Below are 18,555 nucleotides of genomic sequence, written 5' to 3'. Positions count from 1 at the left end.
GAATCTTCCTTTGCATCTTTTGTTGAATGAATTCCTTTTAGCTCTTTGGATAGGTAAAATTTCTTTAAGTGAGTTACTGTTTTTTTTAATCAAGTTATATTTCAGGAGAAGTTTTCTCGATGTACTGAGCCTGGCATTGCCATTGCTTGGCCAGGTATGAGGAGAGAGATGAGAATTGCAAAATCAAAACAACTTGTAGACCTCTTCATTTGTAACCAGTATGATAGTCTTCATGTGCCGCTTCTCAAATAATGTTCAGGGACTATTTCTCAAATAATGATCCATTCAGAGTTCTCTGTCAGATTCTAAGAGCTTTTCTTTTTATGAGAAAGCCTGTTTGTAGATCACTTACCATATGTTCTTAGATGTGTATTATCACTGCATGTACCATATGCATGCATAAGAATCAAGCTACTTCATTGTTGTTTTTCATTAGTTCTATGTTTTTGAGGATTGAGTCAATAATTCAAAGACCTAGTGCTTGGCTAGTTCTTAATCCGTGCTGGCAGGCTTTAATATCCCTGTTTTACAGGTGGGAAACTGAGGCACAAAGAGATTAAAGGACTTGTCCAGGGTCAGACAATAGGGTGACAAAAATCACCTTCTTGAAGGTGTGTATTTTAAATATTAATCAGTGGCAATGTAACAGTGTTTGGGGTTTTTTACCCATTCAGTAACAGCCACTTGTTTAGATGCAGTGCAAGGGAAAGAATTTATTAACCAGGAAAGCTTCTGCTTGTCTCCATGTGAGCAGATCTTTTTCTTTGTGAATAGAAATGTGCAATGAAGAGAAGGAGTTAACGGTAAAACTGGAACAGATTTTACATCTGTAGTGATGAGTGTGTTTACATGGCAGTTGGTGGGAAAATCTGCATGGATTTTAGGAAGGCAGCTTCTGAAGAAGTAATTTAAGGATTAAAGCTTTTGCTAAAATCCAAGCACGCTCGGTGTGGCAGTTAATTTGTGCTGTTATTCAGCATTGTGGTTGTGACTCACTCGTGTAAACACGCATGCACACCAATTCATGATGCAGCCATTGGCCTCAGTGCTCTGGGAGTTGCAGATATGGATTTGATATCCCGAGGAATGGCATCCACTGTATTCCGCAGGATTGCTTTTACTTGCACAAGTATGAGAAGTTTTGCAAAATACACATGACCTAATATATTATTAAAGAAACAGTTCAGTTATTGGACTGAAGACAATTTTATATGTAATTTATTCACAAGAGCTTGACGCTTTCACTGCTCAGTCACACAATTGTAGTATTGTTATTTAAAGTCCTTTTCCTTGAAGATAAAAACTGTGTCTAACTGCTGTGTCAGACATAATTAAAACCCATCAAATATGCTCTGTGAAAGCAAAAGGGAATTTTGTAGCTTGCTTAATTTAGAATGGTTTTTAGTATCATAGAGGGGTCTTCTCAGATGAAAAATTTTCAGGTCCTTTCTTATTGCACTCTTGACATGCTGTGTGAGCATGTACTGGACTGATCTGTTTGTACTCTGAACTGAATATTTTTAAAACCAGGGACATTTCTTTCTCTGCAGTAATTTACCATCAATGCACTGGATGTCTGTATACTTGAAGCCATTATACAATATCACTGAGCCTGTGGCTTCTGCTATAAAGCCAGAAAGTCTTACAGAAAGTTGTAGAAAATATGCTTAGTGCAAAGTGGGGGAGTGTAACTTAAAAAAAAAATTAAAAATACTACTCCTCCAACCTCTTGAGCATTTTAAGGCAATTTGAAAAAGGATGGTTACTATGATGACATTTCAGCAGGAAAACTGAAAAATTTGTTTATGAGAGCTACAGCCTTTTTTAATTCACATCATTTAAAAAAAAGAAACCTCTGCTAACTTTATTATTTTCTACCATCTTCAACTTTCTGTTATGTGGAGACCAAGCCTGGAAGTTAGGTGACTTTCAGGATTGCACGTGAGAATTGTTTGCTACTGCAGAGACATGAGCAAAACATGCTAATTTTGCCTTTTCCAATAGTGGTGTGTGTATGGGGAAGAAATTATGAGCTATTACATTCTATAAGGAATTGTCTTTCTGTTACTGTTTCTTTTTGAAAAAGGAAAAGATAATCTCATTCCATGTTGGTGCGGTTGGTTTAGGCCATGTTATTTTCCTCGGAATTAAGAATCCGTGATTGCACTAGGGCCGACTTTCTAAATGCCTTTTGTCAGTTCCCTTGTATAAATATTTTTTAATACCCTGCTTCAGCCATCCTAACATTTATGGAATGCTGGTGCCGAGAAGTTTTTTTAAAATGACGAGTAGGTGCTTGAAATTCTTTCAGCTTGCGTTCTTTAATTATGGTGATTTCTTCCAGTGTATCAGAGAAATCTTACAGGGGACAGGCTAAGCTGAGAAAGCCCAGTCACTCCTTCTAAAAAGATTTGAATTTTTTTTAATGATTTCTGAATCTTAACTTTTGCTGGTATATGCAAAAATAAATAATTTAGCTGGTGAAGGTGTATTTTATCAGAATAAGGTCTACCATAGCTCTCCATGTGCATAGCTCTCCAGTGTTTGTCTACATGAATGAATTCAGAATTATAATAGGATCTATTAGCATTATTTATGCATTCATTATATGACTTCTAACTTTCAATGCTCTTTTCCTAATTAAAACTGTGCCTTTATTATTTAATTATATATATTTTCCATTTTTTCCATCAGTGCAAACATAGTGTGGGACTAAAATAGATATATTTAAGTAAGTGTTAATTACAATTAATGCTTAAATAGTATTTATTTTTTTAAAGAGACCATATCTAGATTATCTAGTGAATTATAGCTCATATACTAAGTAATCTCTGCGTCAACTACAGTTAATCCTAAAAAGTCACAAATGAGACCAGTTTCTTTAACAACATCAAAAGGACTTTATGACAAGGGTGGTTGTTTTGGCATTTTGAAATCTTCTTTTTAAAGTCATTTTCTGATTTTTGTTTAGTTCTACATGCAATAAACAACAGATAGGTTGTTCAAGGAATATTGCATGTTTGCACAAACTGACATACAGTTCTGAACATTGAATCAGTTCTCAGTTCCCTGAGAGCTGGGAATACAAACATATCAAGTCTGTCTGCTGTGTGTCAGCTTTAACATACTGGTCTTCAGGAAAACCCTTTAATGCATTTACAGTTTTGTGAATTGTCATTACAAATAAGAGCAAAAACTTCATAAGTATGTTATGTGATCATAAATTGTCTTCTTTAGGGAATCTGAGAATTTTTCCTTTGTCCTCTTTGCAGAAGCAAGACAGCTGCCTTAACAGATGTCAGGATTAGGACCATGAATGAAGTGATAAGTGGAATGAAGATAATAAAGATGTATGCTTGGGAAAAATCATTTGCAGAACTTGTGAATGGTTTAAGAAGGTAATCCTGGAAAGATACAGCTGATATATGAACAGTGTTATTTTCCATTTTTTACATGTGAATAAGTGCTTTATTCTATGCTTTAAAATGCAGTTTACTTGCACTTTTTGAGCTTTTCTTTTTTCTTTTAAAATTTTATATAGCAAGAGTGGAGAAATGAAGGAATTTATTCTAAGGGAATAAAAAATTTAAGCTTCCTTCAATAATTCAGGCTTTTTTATGCTTCCTCTAACTGTTGTGTTCAAAACTAACAACTAATAAGATGTAACAGTTGTAATGCAGCAATTTCATCCTCCTTTTATGCATTTTATTACTCAAACCATCTGGGAAAGGTAGAAGGGACTAAGACAGCAGATCTGAAATTTCCTTGTTATTCATCTGGCAAGGCCAGCTGAGTTTGGTATCCTAAGGCATTTCATTTCAGAGGTTCTTTGAATCAGATTAAAACACATTAATAAATTTGACCTTCAGTCAGTATTTGCCCTTTTACTTGACATTGTAACAACATTCAGTGCTAAATGTTAACTGTAGGAGTTCAAGTGCATATTTCTTATAAACTGATTTTCATGTCATGTCCCTCTCCAAAATATGGATAGAAGGTTATTATCCTGCTGCAGATTATCAGACTTCTTCTTTTTAAATGTTTTACTTTGGAAATCCTTTTCTTAGAAGGATTTCTTTTCCTTTACATCCGTGTGCAAACTTGCAAATTTTCCCTGAGATGTTTCTTCCCATGCACATAATTGTTTTCTTTGTTGGATTATGGGATTCTGTGCTGATTGAATGTTCGTGACTGATGGGAAGCTTTACTGTCTTGCATGGAGCCAGAGGGTGTATTCGCATCACTAGATTTTAGATTTCCAAGCACAACACCTCATTAGAATTAGAGGTGTCCTTTTTGATGGGAAGAAATAAGGTCTTCCAGAACACGTCTCGAGCCCTCTTTCCTTTCTTGAGCTGTGTTGTGGAAAACTGTAAAAGTCTTAAATTTTCCCAGATGCTTTATTGTCCAGTATTTCCACATTGGCCCTTGACAGTGGGTAGAGATGCCATCTGAACCCCTTCACTGCTCTTCTTTATTGTGTTTGTCTGTATTAGTTTTCTTCTATATAAGTTTGTGCCTCAGAATAGTGTAATATATTATATGCAGCCTGCAGGTAGGCTGTAATTTATCGGGTATTTATGGAGAGTAGCACAAAAATTTGCCAGCTTTCCACAGATTATGAGAGGATTATTAAAGGGTGGGAAAAGAGTTTCATCCAGGGTTGTAGAAGTAATTGAATTAGACCCAATTCAAATAGTTTACATACAAATGTTCCTTCTCTGTACTCCAGGGGAGATCAGAGATTGTGAACCCTTAAGCTGAAAAAAATTAGTCTTTGAAACTCTTTAAAAGTCTGTCAGTTCAGCCAATTTGGCAAGTATAGTGGGAAAGTTGCTTAACTAGTTTTCCAGTAGTGCATCCTGCATACTTTTCTTCATTAAGTGGTTAATTAATTTACTTCGAATTGTATAATCACAACTTGAGTTTCTAATCTTAATGTATAGTTTCAAGTGGAAGGCGATCAAAATTATTACGATTTTCCCTAAGAATTCCCAGAATGTGTGGAAAGGGAAATTAGGAATTGTTTTGTGATTTTGCTAATATTAAGTAGACTAAAAGTCTACTTAAGGATATATGGGGAAGGAGTAAGCTGTTGTGCCTCTTTTGATAAAGAAAAATGATTACATTAATATGGATGTAAGCCTGATAGCATCCACATGTTAGTAGATGATAGTGTAGTAACATTTTGAGGATTGGACTTGTTGAGTCTTTGAGAAGTGGAAGCTGTAATTTAACTGAAATGGAAATTGAGAAAAAATGTGTCAGAAGCTTTTCAGTTGCTGGAGGGAGACTTATGTGTCTGTGCAGTACTTCAGTCATTATTTAGCTTGGGCAATGAGTGGCAGAACAATTGGCCTCACAGATCAGTATTTTCTTAATTTATGAACCAGAATTCCTAGAGCAAAAGAAGTCAAGAGCAGGGTCCAAATTGGGAAGGATTTAGACTGAGATGAAAGGAAATACTCTAAATCCTGTGATATAGCTTGAGGAGCAGCAGCTGAATAATGACACTTACTTGGGCCATGGACAAACTCTTGATCTTCTGGAAATTGCCCTTTTTTTTTGACTGCAGAGTATGTGTTGGTCTTGTCATGAGTTCTGTGACTGAACTGTACTGGATTTTGATATTGGAAGGATAAGGAGTTTGTGGGTGCTTGGCCTTTATACAGGTTTTTTTTACTCTTTGCTATTTCAAGCAGCCCAAAAATATTTGGAGCAGATTAGAATCTGAATTAAAATACTGAATAAAAATAAAGTATGTTAGTTTTCTGGCTCTAAAAAAATAATTGTTTGCTATAGTTACTAGGATACTAAATGTGATTAATTTCTCCTCTGAATTTCCAAGCCTCTTAAATTCTGGTTGGGTTTTTGTTTGTTTGTTTGTTTGTTTTGGTTTGGTTTTTTTTGTGGTTTTGGTTTGTTATTTAACATATAACATGTTTTCTTCACAGTTATTTGCATATGAGCTGGGGTGGTGCAAGGGGAGGAGAAAGGATATGAAACTAAAATCCTGAGAGGGGGTTTCCCTCATCCTGTTGTTGAGGGTAGCAGTAATGGGAGAGATTGATGTGATTCATTGATGTTTTGCATTTTTAGGAAGGAGATTGCCATGGTTATGAAAAGCTCCTACCTCCGAGGACTGAACTTAGCCTCGTTCTTTGTGGCAAGCAAAATAACGGTGTTCATGACTTTCATGGCCTATGTACTGCTTGGCAACGTTATCTCTGCGAGCGAGGTGTTCGTGGCAGTGTCCCTGTACGGGGCAGTGAGGCTCACGGTGACCCTGTTCTTCCCCTCCGCTGTGGAGAGGGTGTCCGAGTCGTTGATCAGCATCCGGAGAATCAAGGTAGCCTCACTGACTGGGAGGGGCTGTGGAGTCCTTCTCTCACTCTGCCTTTGTTTTAATGTCACTGACAACTGCGGCCTTGCTGTGGGTTTGCAGTTTGGGATTCGCAATGGAATAACCTGGTTTGGAAACTGAACGTGTTGCTGTGTATGCAGGTACAAAAAACATGACATGTGCCGTAGGGGTAGGCTGAGATGTAGGAGGAAAGTGTGCATGGCAAAGAGGTGTTGTAGACATCTCTGAAGTAAGAGGAATGTGTGTACAGTTATGTAGGCATGCTGGGATTGGGATTTGAAGAACAAGGCAGGCAGATGGGAGCAATAGGATTCATATTTCACACTGCAGTACCCTGTCATCCATGGATGCCAGGTGGGAGCCCCAGCTTCTGTATTGTGGCTGCTTTCAGTGCTGAAGTGAACACTCAAATTCAGTAAGAGTAAGCATTGGTAGTGCTGATGTCTGGTGCTAACAGAACAAGAGTATGTTGTGCACCGTGGACTGCTGTGTTAAAATGCTTGGCTTCTCACTGCACTCTGTAACACCAGCTGGAGTCTGAGCAGTGCCTCTGTGCCTGTAAAAGCCTAGCAGTAATCTCCCTGCCCTCCCATGGCTCCTGACATCCTCCTCCTGCTTCCTCTTAGATACTGCTCTCTAAGTCTTCAGCAGCTATCTCACTTCTGCCAACTCTTAGCTAAGTACTTGTTAACTAGTCTTGGCTTCTATGGTCAAGACCTTCCTTCTCTTCCCAAAATATTGTCTGCTGGTGCCTATAAGGTCCTTAAACTCCGTGAGTCAAAGGCTAAAATAATGTTCTGTGTTTTGTCGTAAAATTTTGGTAGGTGTTAGCCTTGAAAATTTTCTGTGGAAGTAGACTCTTTCCTTTCAAAGTGTTTTTTGGCTATTTATAATCTAGCATCAGGCAGGGTGTGGTAGAAGTGTGGCTATGGTACAAAGTGCATGCTTATGTAAATTGAAAGAAAAGTGTGCTGGCTGGTATGTAATGTAGAATAGAAATGCTATGGTGAGAGTGCAATGAGCCAGCTATGGAGGTGTAAGCAGGTTTCTTTTTTTGTTAATATCCTGGACTTTAAAATGAGGAAACATTCAGACATGTTCTGCCTTCTATTGATCCCTTGAAGAATGCTTAATAAAGACAGTGGACAGCTACTTGCTGTGTCCTCATTATTTTTCCAGTGAAATAACATAAACCTTTGCCATCAAAGCAGTGGAATGAGAAGGTGTTGCAGTGAGGATTTCACCTCTTCTACATGGAAAGAGTTAAACAACTTTAAACATTGTTAGTGATTCAAGGAAAAGACAGGGCAGGTTCTTAAGATCCATTTCTTTCTGGAATTCTTTATTGAGCAGGTGATTGTTAGAGTCCTTACCTACTAAATCTGCACTTCTGGAGGTTTTTTGGGAGGGAGAGCTAGCGGGTTAGAGGTACACTGTTGTAGTTGTGTATTGCTTTAGAAATGTAATTCTTTGATCAGTTCGTGATTGTTTTTTCCAACCCCATAGTTAATGTTCTGTATGCTGCATTCAAAAGATGTGTTTGGGTTCCTTGCCTATCTCAGTCTCATTGTGAGCAATATCCTCTGCTTTTCTTTTATTGCAGAACTTTCTGATGCTTGATGAGGTCTCACACTTCAAGCCACAGCTGCAAGGCAATAATGAAAATACCATTCTTCATGTTCAAGATTTGACTTGCTATTGGGATAAGGTAAATTTACTTACGTATTACATATATTGGTGCTGCTGGCATTTGAAGTCTAAAAGGCAGTGTGTGTATGTGTAGTGTGCTGATACTTTGTATTCTGTCCTTTGAGTTGTGAGAATCCTTTCAGTACGTTAAGCTAACTCTGTAGAATAGTACTGAAAACACTGTCAAGTGCATCTTAGAAACAGCTGTTTCTTAATACTATACTAAATGAAAAACTGCGTTTCTTGGGGAAAATATCTCTTTCTGTTAAGCAGCACTGTATATTGTGGCTGAGGTACTTAAATTGGAAATAAAGACAGGCAGCACAGCAAGGTGGACCTTATCATGTGAGGTTTTTCTTTGAACTGAATGCTTGATCAGTCCATTAGTCTAGAGCCAGTACAGTATTATACTTCTTACAACAAATTTGAAAGCTTTAGAGACGAGTCTGCATGTATTTGTTGCTCTGTGTTTTGAGACTGCTCAGCTGCACATTTTTTCTGCTTAAAATAGACCAAACTCACCAAAATGGCTAGAAAAATGGACAAATAAACATGATAAATTTATTATATATCTCTTTTATGCAAGACAGGCAAAAGTTGACTGTTTCTGTTTTAAAACTTTAATTGCTATGATAAGCAATAATTTGTGATCAGTTGTTGGCTCTGTTGCAACCTGCCAGTATCCTCACACAGGAGAGACTTCAGTCTCGATTACAGGTGCTGGAAGCTCTAAAAATTACTTTTTCATATAAATGTAATGCACATAAGGAATCCCATATTTTTCTTTCTAAACTCTGTTCCCCTATCTCTGCTGTGTCCAAGGAAGATGAGATGTGAAAAGCATGTGAGGATCTACCTACTTGCACCTACTCAACTGCAAAAGGACATTATTTTATTCTGCTTCAGACTTCTCTGTGGCATCAGTGTTTCTGAGGCAATGACCAAGTTTTTAGAATTAATGGATATGAAAGACTTGATTGCAAATACATTGTAATGCAAAATGTACTGTCTTGCTTAATCTTTGTTTTCTTCTCAAACTGACTTTGGTACTTTTGTTTTGGTAAAACGATTTATAGGAAATGGTTGCATAAGGCGCCCATAAAAGACTTTTTTTTTCCCCATGAGTTGTTTATATTGCATAAAACAGGGTAGCATGACTGGAATTACTGGTTTCCTTTCAGTTAAAAAAAAACCCCAAACTGACAAGCCATCCACAAAACTGTTAATGTAACTTTCATTTTGATATTTAATTGCAGTGTGCCTGGGAAAAGAACAGTTCTCTCAGAACTGTTAAGATCTGCTCAGAAAGTTTCTATTATACACTCTTAAAATGACACAAAATAATTTGTAGACTTGCTCACTGAAAAAAGTGGTAAGTTCTGATAGAGGCGAGTTATGAAAGGATAATATAAATATGTTATCCTTTGTCAAGTAGCAGGCTTAGCTTGCTACCCTGACTAGGTTTCTCAAGACACTTTGGATGTCTGTACAGACACTCTACAGTGGGATGATAATTTTTATTTTTTAGAGATTGTGTGCCAAAAGTGATACTAAACCAACCAAGAAGCAACTCATGAATCCAAAATCACTTGAAGTAAAAAAGGGATTATTAGCTACATTTTTAGGAAAACAGCCTAACATGGTGTACTACAGTTTCTCAAAAGATAAACAAAGCCAATTAATTCCTGGTCACACTCTTTACTTAGGCAAGCATTATCTTGAATACCACAGGCTAGTCTGATACCAACATGGAACTAGGGATTCTTCAGTACAGCTTTTTACTGATGTTCCTTGAATTTACAGAACAGTCTGTCTGCTCAACTGAGCAACTTCAGATTTACAATCTCAGCATTTGAACACAGGCCACATTTATCCCTTGTAATTTTAGTCCTTACATGAGAAACCTAAGTAGGGTAGTACTTCTGTGCAATATATAATCTCTGTGTCCCTTAGGTGGGCAGAGCTCTTTCGTTTTCTTGTCTGTAACGTGTAAGGTTGGCCCCAGCTCACCTAAGGAGTTGGCTGTCCTTGAAGGGATCATTCTTGTGTCCTCTTGTCCTTGCATTCTTTGTCTGTTGCCTCACTTATGCTGGTTGTTAGTGCTGGTTTGTATGACCTTGTGGTGAAGCAATTCGGAGGGATAAAGCAATAGAAAATGAATCACTGTTAATGAGATTTGTTTTCTGATAGCTGAGTCCCATGAATGACTCATGCAGGGTTAGGCAGAGGGAGGAGGGTTGGAGACACAGCAAGCTGAACAGGGCGCAGGGGAGCTGGGACATTTGTGGTAGTGAGCTGCTAGGTGAACTTTGCTGCAATATTAGTCTGTGCTTTAATTTAATTTCCTAAAAATAGCTGTGATGAATTCAGGACAAATAGTCTTTAATTATAAGGAATGCCATTTTGCAAAAATATCATGCCCCTTTAGGGCACGTGTGTGTGTGGCTGTGCTGTTTGCTTGAATTACTACTTTAGTGTAGGCTCTATAACTTCCAGTACTGCTTGAATGTATAATATGGCAGTAAGAGTTCAAAAACTTTAACAAATCTTACTGTAATGTTTTTTGGCTCTTACGTTGTATTTTTTTAAAATGTTTGATGTGGATGGAAATGTCTTTGCACTTCTGTGAATACAGAAGCACAACCTCAGAAGGTCTGAAGAAGGGCCTGTGTGTCAGAAAGCTTTATTTTTTCCATATAGACATTGATTTAGTAAGAGATATTTTCTCTTCCTCCGAACTGTGTAGTAAAAAAATAAAATTTTTGGCTGCCATAAAGTCGTAGAGTTTTCCTGACCCTAGCACTAGGTGAGCACCTGAGTTGTGTGCTGTGGACAGAGGAATCAATTTCGGGGTCAGATGCTGGTTTGGGGCGGGTGGTGCAGCTGTGAAAAGGAAAAAAGTCCCTGCTGCCACCTTGTGGAAATCTGTAATTTGCAGCCAAAGTGGTTCAGCAGAGCTGCAGGAGGAGCCTGAGTTCAGCTTCTTGCAGCCTGAGGCTCTCCTGCGAGCTCTGCAGAGAGAGCGCTGGCAGTGAGGTTGCCTGCCAGGGATTTCTCCTGGCACGAGTGAGCATGTGTGTGCTATCCCAGCCATCACAGGTGTGGATGGATTCTGGATTTCTGTTTCTTCCCAAATAAGTGAATTGCAGGCTTCCTCCTTTTGCAGTCCCAGAACTGTTTTGTCTTGTGTCATCTTTTGTGTGGAGTTAGGGTGGTCACCTTTTCAGCTGCTTGAACTTCAAAAGGTGGACGGAGATTTTAAAGTATTCATAACCTTGCTCTTCTGTTTTTGGAGCTTAAGGCTGGGTTTTTGTTTGGTCCTTTAATGGAGGTACTTGTTTGGGTTTTTTTTAAATGCATATATTTTAATGTTTGCATTTTGGTGTCAGTTGTGTTTAGTGCAGGTGAAGATGCATGTAAAGGCAGATTCTGTTACAAAGGTGTTTTGCTTTAATGAGAGGGAGCTGCACCAGGTCCTTAGAAGTTGCTTTTTAGCATAACTATTAAAGACATGAGCATCCTTTCTTTCCACAAGTAGGCATTTTTGTAACCTTGATAGAAGAGGCGCAAAATATGTTGGGAAATAAACTCATCCATAATGTAAAGGATAAGCATATTAGAAAGGAATGTTTAACAGACAATCCTAGGGTAGTATGAATGAATATCCAGTATACAAGATAAAGCTGTGTAAAATCAAACAGCGTTTTTCTGGTTTTGCTTTGGATAGAGCCTTGACTAGAGCAAACACAGCCTCAGCCCTCCATTTGCCTGTGTGCTCAGAGTCGCTGAGTGTGTCGTGCTGGGGCCGGGAATGCTGGTGTGGTGGCCAGGACAGAGCTCATGTTTCCAGGGCTGCCACCCAAATATGTGGGCTCTGAAGAAGCCCTGCTTCTGCTGCCTTTGGCCTCCTTATTCCTTCAATGCTGTTTTAGCTGTGCTGCATGTTTGTAGTGAAGGATGAGGGTCTTTCAGAAGTGTTTGGGAATTACTGAAGAGGCAAAAAACCATATGCCTGAAAATGTGGTGGGCGTATGGACTTGTAGTTTATAGTGATGTATGCGCATTGTTTCTGAATATTTTTTTTTGATGGTTTGTATTTCATTACTGAGAAATCCTGACTTTTTCTCAAATCCTCAGAGTTTAGAAACCCCAGCACTTCAACAAATTTCGTTTACTGTCAGACGAGGGGAGTTATTGGCTGTGATCGGTCCTGTAGGAGCTGGAAAAGTAAGTCTTAACATTTACACCATTTTGTGAGGCTTTCGAGTATATTAAATGTAAAAACTACAAACCTGAAAATATACAGTTCCTTTATGTATATAATCACACATTCCACATCTGGATACTGACATTCAAGATAGGCTACTGTCCTTCTGGGTGGGGAGGAGGTGATGTGGAGCTAAACAGTATTTTGTGTGTCGCTTCAAGACTGCATGACAAGGGTACTAGTGTTCTTCTACTGTTAGCAGTAGTTTGAGAGACAAGGTGAAATAGGGTATCGTGCCAGTAAACACTGCTCAATCTCTGGGATGTCTTTAATGCAACCAACCTTTTTAATTTCTACTTTTTTTTTTTTTAATCTTTTCCAGTCTTCGCTCTTAAGTGCTATGCTTGGTGAACTGCCTAAAGACAAAGGTTTGATTAATGTTTCTGGAAGAATTGCCTATGTTTCACAGCAGCCTTGGGTGTTTTCTGGCACTGTAAGAAGTAATATACTGTTTGACAAGGAATATGAGAAAGAAAAATATGAAAATGTTTTAAAAGTCTGTGCTCTTAAAAAGGTAAGGCTTTCTCTATGCGTATTTTCTCCCCATGATCTTTATTTTTATTTTAGTGTTCTTTCAGACCTGTGGTATGTGCTGCAATGTACAGTATATGGAATTGATTGTTATAAGTAGCATGTGAAATAACTCCTGTTGCTCATCAGAAATGTGTAATAATTTTTTGCCATCCTTGTGTAAGGCATCATCTTCTAAGTCTCAAAACTTCCACTAGGGGGAAGTATAGCATGCATGGAGCACTGACAAATTTGGGAAAAGCTGTTCCGTACTATTACATTTCATAATTACTGCTGTTTTGGTAGGTGTGTGTGCAAATGCAATAAGAGGCAGAACACAAATGATCAAGCTAGCACTCCTTGTGACTTTAGTTTTGCAAATATCCTATATGCTTTCCTTTGAAATAAATGTTGTTTTCACTGTGTATTATGCTTTGCCAACAGCTATCAAAAGAACCTTAGGGCTTTGTACTGGAGAACTTGCTGAACCCAAGTAGTTTCATGAAAAAATGTATTTGAAAGGTTTGTGTGGAAAGGAGTTTGTGACATGAGATATAGAAGAGGATTAAGCCAGATTTGTCAAGAAACAGACATTTTGCTTGGCAGCTAAAAAGGTTTTGTGCAGCATGTTATGATATTTCTGTCAGCAGCGACACAGGTTAAAAGCAGATGGTTACTGTAATGAACGTTTTTTGCAAGATTTTTACACTTGGCAGATAGAGTTTTAGTATCTCCTGCTGATATTCAGTCATGCTGTTGTCTAAACTCAAGGTTTTAATGACTTTAAAAGACAGGAAACAGCATTAAAAAAATCCCCACTTCATTCATGATGGCATATTTGCTTTCATAGTTTTCTTGCAAATTTATGTGCTTTATAGAAGCTGTGAATAAGCTTTCAGAATATATTTTGTAGCTTAATGTAAAACTTCTGTATTTCCTGAATAGGAAATACAATAATGTGAAATGGAACACTGTATAATTTTGTTCTCTTATCCACAGTCCTGAGGTCCCATATTAACCAAATCTGTGTGATGAATGTTGTAGTTATTTTTCCTGAATACATTGCAGTAAGAATAAAAACAATGCAGTTTTTAGGGACATTGATAGATAATTTAACAATAATAGTTAGTTCATTTTTTATTTTTTGTGACAGCTAATTTTGTTCTAATAAAAATGAATAAATTTACTGTCAGACTTTCTAGTATTTTATTTGATTTTCTAAATCACCAGTAAATATTCTTTGTGAGACTAAGGCTAGTAGTGAACTTCCCTCTGGTATAGCTGTAGAAAAAGTGAACTTTAGGATCTCATCTGTTTTTTCTGCTTTTTCAATTACCTTTTGCTGAAAGTATAGAGTATATGACATATAGAGTCGTAAAGTAACTGCAGATATTACATTTAGTATGAAACCTTATATTTTAATGTGTTATGTTAATATTTCTCAAATAAGAAACGTTATGTTGCAAACAGCTTTGTCAGTCTTTGAAGTTAAAATGATTTTTTAAAAAAAAGTTTTTATCTGTTCTTTCATGTTCACAGGACCTGGAATTACTGGCGAACGGTGACCTAACAGTGATTGGAGATCGTGGAGCTACTCTGAGCGGGGGGCAGAAGGCCCGTGTAAACCTGGCCAGGCTAGTGCTTTTTGCTGTTCCTAAAATTTGTAAACTGTCAGACTCCAGTGACTAAAGTAAGCTAATGTAAGGCTTTGTGATACTGACGTTTCTTTAAACCTTTTAGAGCCGTGTATCAAGATGCAGACATCTACCTTTTGGATGATCCACTGAGTGCAGTAGATGCTGAAGTTGGAAGACATTTGTTTGAAAAGTATGTTAACTGCTTTATTTTAATTTAAAATGCAACTGTTGTATTGTAATTCCTTATCGAAAACTTGAGAAAGCATTTCTGGGGAGATGGATTTCTTCACAAAACTTAGTACATTCACTTTCTGATTTGCTTTTCCCTTGTTTTATGGAATTGGAAGATACAGGGTTTTTTTTCCTTGCCTCAATGTTTTGCTGATTTTGTTCTTTATTTTTAAAAGCACTGTAAAAACCTGTTTTGAAGATATTAAAAATAGAAATAATCTTAAGGGACGATGTGCCATTTTCTTAAGGAGAATGTTGAGTTTCATCCATAAGTATTGGGGTTTATGAATAATGGAGTTTATGAATATTAGTACCAAGTGAAGAATAAAATGGGGTGGGATTTTAAATCTCTTCTTAGTTTGATACAACTTTACTTGCTGGTTATAAGCACTTAATTCAGCTGGCTAAAGGAGAGGAAAGAACCGTCTTAGATTCTTGAATAATTTTTCGCTTTGGTTCTTGAAATTTTTTTTGGGTAGGTGAAACAGGGTGTGTGGCCTGCATAGTAGACTGCAGAGAGCAGAAAAAGAGGGAAAGAGAATGCACCAATTTACTATGTAAGAGAGGGATACTGGACCTGCCCCCATTTCCAAAGAAACAAGACAGTGTTCATTAAAAGTCAGGTTCCCTTTTCAGTGAGTTTCTTCTCTATCCCTCTGAGACTGTCTAATCTAAGGCACAGAGGTGAGTATCAGAATAATTTGGTTAGTCCTAGCCAGTGTTTTGTCCTTACTTCTTCACAGCTTGCAACTCTCTGTGTTAAAAGACATAACCTAGGATTAACTAGAAGGAAAAGCTTCTGTCGATGGAATTCAATGGTCTTTGATTGGGGTCTTCAGTAAATGAGTTTTGTTTAGCACACTTGCATCCTTTGAATTCCATGCTTCAACTCCATAGATTTATTTGGTTTTACTATTGTTCTTTCCTATCCACCCCTAGGAAATCATAAAAACTTGCAGTAATCTTGCAGAAATGGTCATAGAAATAGCACTGAGTGGCAGTGGCATGCACGTTCTTTTTTCTCCATACAGGGAGAAGTACCTCCCTGTGTTTAGTATCTAAATTTGAAAATTGTACATCCTGTTGATGTTTGCAGTTTGAAATCTAGACCCTCTCATTAACATTTTGCTTTATTTTATTGATGTCTTCAAAAAGCTATTTTGTTTGTTTCTGTCAGCTAGTATGGAGTAAGAGTTTCATGATGTGTAGGCTTTACGTTCATTTTTCAGCTGCCGTGACAGATAGATGGAGTGCATCACCTCTGTAGTTCACGTATGCAATCAAATTCCTTTAATGCCTGTTGAAGCTTTCTACTTTTCAGTGACTGGTCTTCTGTTTCTGCCCAAGTTCTCTCTGCAACTCCAGCATCTGACTGTATCAGTGCCTGAGTTATGAAAGTGCACCCACCTGAGCAGTTAACCAGTCTCTCCCTGAAGTCTTAAGGTCTCTTCATGAAGAGGGAGACAAGAAAGTACCGTGGTGCCTTGTGAAGGAGGTCAGGCTGCCTCTTCAGCTTACTCTACTTTTCATGTGAGCTGTGACATTGGCAGCATCTACATTCCACTGCAAACCTGGAAGTGTGGATTTTTGCATGTGCAAAACCGTAAAGGAGATAGAAGCCATTGCACCGTGAGCACAGCCTGTGTTTTGCTGATAAGTGTGTGAAGATGAGGAGGAATAAGGAGGTTATCTCAGAGAATTTGAAACTCAGACAAGTAGCTGGGGTTGTTTCTGTACTTTCATTTTTTCTCCACAACTCCAAATCAGATTGAGCAAAACACAAAGAAGTAGAATGAAAGCATTTTTTAGAAAATGGACTGGGTGGAGTAGTAGTGGGAAGGAAAAGCAAGCCATGCCTCCCTGCACAAGATTTTAAAGGAGGGTTTTTTTACAAACAGAAGTTATTTTCTGAAGCCTTCGTGGAATCTGTAAAGGTACTGGGAGTAGTGAGGAGAGCGTTGTGTTCAGTTAGTCGCTTTGAAAAATAAGGCAAGGCATGTATTTTAGTGCATCCTGAATAGTGCTAAAACTGTGGAGAAGACAGAGAGCACTTGAGCAAGAATGATTTCTTAGAACATGGTGCTGAGGAATTTCCAAAACACCACTTCATGCGGGCTGCCCCCAGGAGTCCAAACCACGAAGCTTAAGACAATGGATGAGATGGAGGAAACAGGGGATTTTTTTAATGAGAATCTGAAGTGGATATTGTTCAGTTCACTCGCTCTTTTTTTCTTGTAATTTTATGTTAAAGTTTATTTTTTTACAAGTGTCTAGTCTATGTGTTTGCATCAAAGATAGGTTTGTTCCTAGTAATTCACCAAAGCTGTGGCATGTGGATGGCTGGTTCATTACATTTTCTGCTTTTCTGTGTTACATTTAACTGCTGCAGTTAAGCAGTTTAAAATACATAAATACTTTTCAAGTAAGAAAGAATGCAAGTAGCACAGCTCCAGTGGGAAAACAGACCATGATATTATTAATATGGAGCTGTGGCTCTTAAGAATTTCTTTGTGGTACAGACAAGTTGTTCTGTGGATGATGGAGTAGATAAAAGCAGTTTTTCAATTAATTCCTCTTTCCTGGTCAGATTCCTTGGGACCTAGGAAGGTATAAACTGAAGATTTCCTATTTTTGTGTTGTTTGTTGCCTTTTTTTCCTGTGAGTTCTCTTGATAGTTAATAGTAGGCATGCCTCAGCCTTTTCATGCTTCAGTGAGGGGTTGCCAATATAGTTCTATGGTTTTTTGCATATTCATATGTGGATATGAAAAGATGCCTTTGTTTTGTATTTTTTAAAGAAAGATAGCTTTTAATTAACTTTTAAGAAGTCTGATATTTTTGGGACCTCTAGTTTCAAAATGAGGGCAACCATCACAGATGCAGTAGCACATTTCTTTATATGATGAAGTTTGGAGCAGACTGGGATTTCTAAGAAAATCATTCAATTGCACTTGGATCTCAAGGAATTTCCTACTTGCCCTGTTTATCTATATAGTGCTATAGATTATATGATTTCATATCACCTTTAGATAGAAATTAAATTGTATCCCACCAGCAGTATTGACTCAAAACTCATGTTTTTAAGAGTGAGATTTGTATTTCAGCAGTCTATTAGGGCATGCATTTCTCTAGGTGTTATTCCTTTCCATGTATCTTTCCAAGTGACAGGAGCTGTGTAGCAGTCTCAGTTGATGATAGCCTGATTTCTTTCCCTTCTCCTCTGTGCTGGTGAGAGTAGACAGAGTTGCAGGACAGTTTAAGAATCTTTTAAAATCGGATCTAAAGTTGTGATGGTTCTTGGGAGTGGTATGCGCATCATTCCTAGTGTCAGACAGAATTCACATAGAAAAAGTTCAAAGATCTACTTGAACACCAGGATCTCTGGCTCAGAAAGTTCCTAATGTATGTATTCTGGAAGCTGGAAGTGTGTGCCAGAGGAAGCATCACTCTGTTTGCTTATAGACTTTCTCCAGCCATCCAGTGCTACCTATTGCCTGAACAGGTCAGTGGATGTTATGGACCAGTCATATTTGTGCATGACTGGGACTTGTCATGAGATAAATAATTATCTAGGTAGACATAGAAACAGAAGCAGCAGAGCAGAAGTAGAGACATCAGAGTAAACTGTGTAGGGTGTGTGGGGTTTTTGTCTCTGGCAAGCATAGCACAATTTTTTTTTTTTTTTTTTCAATTTTGTAGACTTTGAAATGTGCAGAACTAACTGGGGGGTTGTTCTCCCTAAACTACTTAAATTTAAATGGAAGGGAGAGGAAAACAAATATAGGAAGCAAATGAATACAACAAAGACTTTATGCCTGTGAGCACTTATGCATGTGCTTTAATTTCATCTCAGTGGTT

The 18,555-nt window shown here is 37.7% G+C and overlaps 1 protein-coding gene across 1 annotated transcript in view; it reads left to right on the top strand.

Annotated features, from left to right (window-relative positions):
- ABCC4 (ATP binding cassette subfamily C member 4 (PEL blood group)) overlaps positions 1-18,555 on the top strand; it is a 142,452-nt gene that overhangs the window by 22,219 nt on the left and 101,678 nt on the right. The window contains exons 7-13 of the mRNA XM_066313444.1: positions 3,273-3,398; positions 6,100-6,349; positions 7,968-8,072; positions 12,191-12,280; positions 12,643-12,834; positions 14,370-14,464; positions 14,571-14,657. Coding sequence (XP_066169541.1) covers positions 3,273-3,398; positions 6,100-6,349; positions 7,968-8,072; positions 12,191-12,280; positions 12,643-12,834; positions 14,370-14,464; positions 14,571-14,657 — 945 coding nt within the window. The remainder of the gene's footprint in view (positions 1-3,272; positions 3,399-6,099; positions 6,350-7,967; positions 8,073-12,190; positions 12,281-12,642; positions 12,835-14,369; positions 14,465-14,570; positions 14,658-18,555) is intronic.

This window comes from Sylvia atricapilla, chromosome 2 (assembly GCF_009819655.1).
Source record: "Sylvia atricapilla isolate bSylAtr1 chromosome 2, bSylAtr1.pri, whole genome shotgun sequence".
In the NCBI taxonomy this organism is placed as follows: domain Eukaryota; kingdom Metazoa; phylum Chordata; class Aves; order Passeriformes; family Sylviidae; genus Sylvia; species Sylvia atricapilla.
This window is presented reverse-complemented; position numbering and strand designations above follow the sequence as displayed.